The sequence below is a fragment of the Apium graveolens genome, chromosome 10 (assembly GCF_009905375.1).
Source record: "Apium graveolens cultivar Ventura chromosome 10, ASM990537v1, whole genome shotgun sequence".
NCBI lineage: Eukaryota > Viridiplantae > Streptophyta > Magnoliopsida > Apiales > Apiaceae > Apium > Apium graveolens.
Window position 1 is genome coordinate 187,239,656 of NC_133656.1, and position 5,770 is coordinate 187,245,425.

Sequence of the window (5,770 nt, forward strand, 5' to 3'; positions counted from 1 at the left end):
TCACACAGCTGAACAACTGATGGAGTTCACTCACGTGTCAGCAGTTGTTCACATAGTGATAGTTGTACAAGTATCCTTAGACTTGAGGTCATCATAGTCATCTTGTGTACACTGAACTATGCTTTGGTTTAGTTTTTAGTCTCCAGAGACAATTATCAGGGCTCTACTGGGTATAGGAATTTGTACACGAAGATAGTGTATGATCAATAAAGGATCTACCCCTTACAGTGAAGGAAGAGAATGTTCAATACTGATCCACTTATGCTAGTTCAGGAATCTCTGGCCAGAGTGAATGAAATTAGAAAGGAGTTTCTAATTTACATTAAATAGAACTAAGCATAGTGAATGGGAAAGCAAATGATTAAATAAGATAGGTTTGACACAAGTTCCATGCCTTGTATTTAATCGTGACATTGCAGGGTAGAAGAAATTGATTGTACGGTAACTACTCACTGAATACGTTCTTGGTATTCTAAGCAGTGAATTCGTATTATCCGGATAGTCGCGATATGCTGAGAAGTATCCCTCACGATGTAGAATAAATATGATTAATTTATTGATTAATCATATTTAATGAATTAGAGAATTTATATAAATAATGATAAAATAGTTTTATTATTATTTATTTCTACTACCGGCTTAATATTGAACCTACAGGGTCGCACCATAAAAGAAAATGATTTAATGGTGGAGGAATTAATTAATAATGGCTGGTAATTATTTATTGTGAAATAAATAATTAATTAGCAGATTTAATAATTGATTAAATGAGATTTAATTAATTCTTAATATTATTAATTAAGAATTTAATTTTGAAAATTAAATCAAGTGAGAGAATTATTTTTCTAAAGTGTTTAGAAAAGGGATTAATGATGAAAATGTGTTTTAATTATTAGATAATTGTTTAATAAGAATAATCAATTAAAGGGTTAATAATAATAATATTTTATGGAAAATTTTTAGCTGAAAATTTTGCCTATAAATATACTATTATAAACCCTATTTGCCTCAACCCAAATAATTAACCCTAATTCTAAAGTAGAACAAGAGGGAGACAACTAATTTTCTCAACCTCTTCCTCCTTCATCACATTGTACTCTTTGTGAATACCGGTGGAGTGTTTCACACCTGAGGAGCAGCTGCTAGGGATTTCCGTTTACCGTTCTTGGATCGCTATTAAAGACCTCCATCTTTCCATTAACGTAAAGTTTCTTAAAGTAAACATACTGAACTACGAATTAAATATTATTTTTCGCATGGATCCTGCGGAGAGTTTCGGTTTTTATTTAAGATTTAAATTTACGTTTTTGTTGCGTTTATGTGCTAAAAACCCTTCATTAACAACATATGTGTTCTAAAATTTATAATACAAAAATTTCATGTCTAACCTTCAATATGATATAATTTTCATAACCGATTATTGTATTTTCTATAATAAATCTTAATATCATATTAATACAGTGCAAAATAAATTTTAACATGCTATGCAATATATTTTATAGATTATTTTTTATTACTTTTAATTTCAATCACGCTTATGTATGTAAATAATATAAAACTTTGCTATAGTATTTTCACACCTATTATGATTTTCATAAACATTATTGTACTTTCTATAATAAAACTTAATTTCATAGCAAAATAAATTTTAACATATCATGCAATATGTTTTATAAATTATTTTTTATTACTTTTAATTTCAATCACGCGTATGTATGTAAATAATATAAAACTTTCCTATAATACTTTCACACCTACTATGATTTTTAAATTTGTTTTCTTTTTTCTTTTTTTTTTAATTTTTAATTTTTAATTGAATATTTATTTGTTGTAATATCTGATGTGTTAAATAATTAATGTAATTTGTTTTCATATTTTTAAGTTTTTTTGTTTATATATTTATTTTTTATTTATTTATTTGGTTTTATAGCTTTTTGAAATTTGTATAAGATTTTTATCTAAAATAATTAAATATTATAAATGATTAGAATGAGTTTAATTGAACAAATTATATTTTTATTATATGAGTTTATTAGGAGTGTGAAGTGGATAGCTAGTTTTAGTTTTTAAATAACTTTATTAACCTGACTTTGACGACCAAACCATTTAATCGTACCATTTTAGCCTTACACTAATTATATATAGGATATAATATCCTACAAATATTAATAAGATTAATAGGAAATATAAAGGTGCAATGTCATTTGGCATGAGTTTATTTTTCAAAAGTCATCTATATTAAATGAGACCAATAGATATATTTCTGCATAGAACATATACAGTATATTATGCATTTGTGCATAAATCATATTTCATTGGTGATGAATTTCATCAATATAGTTCTAGATTAATCAGAACTAATTTTTTTTATTTTTTTATACTTGACTAATAAGATATAAGAGGAAGCTAATATTTATATGAAAAAATCACTAGAGTTAGAGCACCTCATATAAAATATCACAAAATTTATGTTTTGTTAGATTCGAAACTCGCTTTAAAATAAAAATAAAGAGAGTTTGTCTCGCTCACAGGCATACTCTAAAAATAACATTATGTAATGTATTTTTAAGGAGGTCTTGGCTATGAATAGGGGTGAGCGTGGTGCGGGCGGTGCGATTTTTTTCTCAAATCGTAAACTAAACCACGCATGCTGTTTGATCAAATTTCCAAACCACACCCGCACCGCGTACCCTCAAAAACCGCATAAATCACACCACGAAAATGCGGTACGGTATGGTGCGGTTCACTGCGATTTATACTTTATAAGTTCGAAAAATTTAAATAAAATATAAAACTTAAATTTAAATAAAATGCAATACTTAAATTTAATCAAATTTCCAAATAATATAATACAAAGTCGTCAATATCATTCAATAATACAAATTAGAAATTACACACCGGAAAGTTTAACTTTTTTAGGATTTCAATTACAAAATAAAAATAACTTATAAATTATACTAATAAAAAATCTAAGTTATGATTTTTACAACTGGTTAAAAAATAACTATTGCACAACGGTGGTTAATTACAAGTCTATATGTTTTATATTTTTGGTAGCTAATGTAGCAGAGTAGTCACTTTACCTAGCCACCGATCTCCCTAGAGCAAGTAAACAAAGGTAGAAAAATACCTTAAGTCTACCATAACTCTTAAGTTCTATTAATTGAGCTCCTATTTATAACATATTAAATATTGCGGTGCGGTTTGAACCGCATTTCAAAAATTTAAAACCGCAACCACACCGCACCGCGCGTTTTATTAAAAATTCAAATCGCAACCGCACCACGAAATTTAAAAACCACATTTTGAAGTGCGAATTGGTGCGGTATGGACGGTTTTTACGGTTTTCTGCTCACCCCTAACTATGAACATATCTAAAAGAAATAAATGTTGCTTATTTTGAAATCAACTCGGCATTGAAAGAAAAATTCAAAGAAAATCAACCACAAAAAATAACCATATTAAACACTACTAATAGAAACCATGCTCCACCAATAGGAAAAAAGAAAAACCATGCTACCCACATTCAAAAATAACTATATGGTGAAGAAGTGAACAACACACACAAACAAATTGAACACAAAAAAATTAATTCTTAATATGCATTAATCCCACCGAGCTGCAAAACTGGTTCTTTCTTCTGCATTCTTATTTCTTCATAAAATTTCTCAATAAATCTGCCGGCCCTCGCATCAACAGATTCCTCTTCTTCGTCGCATGAATCTGCACATTCCATCACTTCTTTCTCAGGCAGAGCTTTGAATTGATAATCCATTGAGTTGTTGTACAGTCCCTCAACTCCAGAATCATCTTCAAACCTCCCCAAACAATTACACATGTACAAAATGGAACATAAATCTCTGTAACTCCTTTTCTTGTATTGCTTTCTTTTATAACTTACAAGGGGTGAATGTGAAGGAGAGAATTGGTACTCTTTAACATATCCATAACCATAATGCTGCAGCAGACTCACTTTCTTGTGTTTTCTCGAGTTCTTGAAAGCAACAAGTCTCGGGACAACAGGTTTTTTCAGGGTTTTCGTAAGAAAAACCGCGATTTTCACAATGTTTGGGACTTTTTGCAAAATGGGCTTCATATATTTTCTAGTCATTTTTATTGTGAAAGGCTGTTGAATTTTGCAAAACAGCCTTTCACAATTTGAGAGAAGTTGAGAATGAGGATGATGGCTTTTAATAGGGGACTAAAAAGTGTAACAGAAGTTTGAAATGTGGCCCTGGCCCCTGGGGCGCCTGGTGGGGAAAGCTAGGCTGTAAAAGTATGAATGGGTCGGTGGCAAGTTAGTTGGTGACTTATTTTATTTGGTCCAGCGCAGCTAGCCGTTGAAGCTCATTTCTTTTCAAATTTTAAAAGATTTTAAAACACTTTTGATCCAAATGATTCATTGCTTAACCTCTTCTGTAACATAACTCGGATCTTAACTTCAGAATTTAGATTCCTTCCCTGTTTTAATGTTCAGTGGCGGGTTAACATAAAACATGTCTCTTCTGGACCAGATTTATCACATCCAACTTTATTAGTTTCGTGCCATTATATAATAAATTTAAATGATCAAATGACCGATGCGAATATAGTTTTGAGATTTGACGTAATATTTCTGTCATTAGAAATCGTAAAGGATTCTACTAAATATACGCTCGTATTAGTATCTTCAATCACTACAAGAATAATGTCAATAGACATCACACATTAGACATCGGTTAACTTTGCCACTGATGTTAAAAAGAGTATTGACATCACCCCGTGTTTTTGTGATGTCTTTGTTCTTTGTAGACATCGGTTATAATTAAACCGATGTCTAAAATTCACCAAAAAAAAACAAAATTCGCGCCCACCATTTCTTCCCCCGTTAGTGAAATTTCATTCAGTTTAGTTCTACATTCCCCCAATCCCAAAATTCTCCCCCCTTAACCAAATTTTGGTTCCCCCCAAAAATCAATCTTCAGACACAAAATCAAAACAAAAAAACTAAAAACTAAAAAACAGAAAACTGTTCTCTCTCTCAAACCTGTCTCTCTCTCTCGAACCCCTCTCTCTCTCTCACCTCTCTCCCCTCACAATCTCTCTGAACTCCGGCCATCATCTCACCATCATAATCTCTCGAACCTCTCTCTCTCTCTCGAACCTCTCTCTCTCTCTCTCGAACCTGTCTCTGGAACCTCTCTCTCTCTCTCTCTCTGAACCTCTCTCCGCTCTGAATCTCTCCGTTAAGCCTCTTTCGTTTAACCTCTCTACTTCGGTAAGTGTTGTATCTTCTTGAATCGAACTGGTCTTCTCTGCATGAAGACCAGTTTTAAAAGTTGAGGATTTTTGAATTCAAAACCCTAATTTTGTAAATTGGGGTTTTTTCTAATTCGAAACCCTTATTTTTTTTATTAATTTAGTGTCAAATCTTGTTGCTAATACTTTTCTTCTTGTTGTATACAGGACCTAATCTGAGAAAAAGATTTAAAGCTTTAGGTAATTTGGATTTTTTAGTTGTACATTTATATTTTTGTTTATTTTTTTTATTTTTGTAAATTAGGTTTTCATTTGTTTGTAATGTTGTGATTTGTTTTTGCAGGACATTAGTGTTGTTTGATTTTTCGATCTTCGGTGAGTTTTCTTCTCCAACTCTGTTTTGTACGCTTATACATTTGATTTGTTTTGTTAGTTTTGATAGTGTGTTTTTTGTCTATGTGCTATGCAGTTGGTTCTTATGTTGATCTATGTGTTGTGTATAATATGCATTATGTATTATATGAAATCTCAG

General features: G+C 30.9%; 1 protein-coding gene across 1 annotated transcript; it reads right to left on the bottom strand.

Moving 5' to 3' along the window:
* Window positions 1–3,438: 3,438 nt before the first annotated feature.
* Window positions 3,439–4,176, bottom strand: LOC141692483 (uncharacterized). The gene has a single exon (XM_074497344.1). It carries the CDS (start codon window positions 4,109–4,111, stop codon window positions 3,596–3,598), a length of 516 nt encoding a protein of 171 aa, XP_074353445.1. The 5' UTR covers window positions 4,112–4,176; the 3' UTR covers window positions 3,439–3,595.
* Between the last annotated feature and the right edge of the window lie 1,594 nt (window positions 4,177–5,770).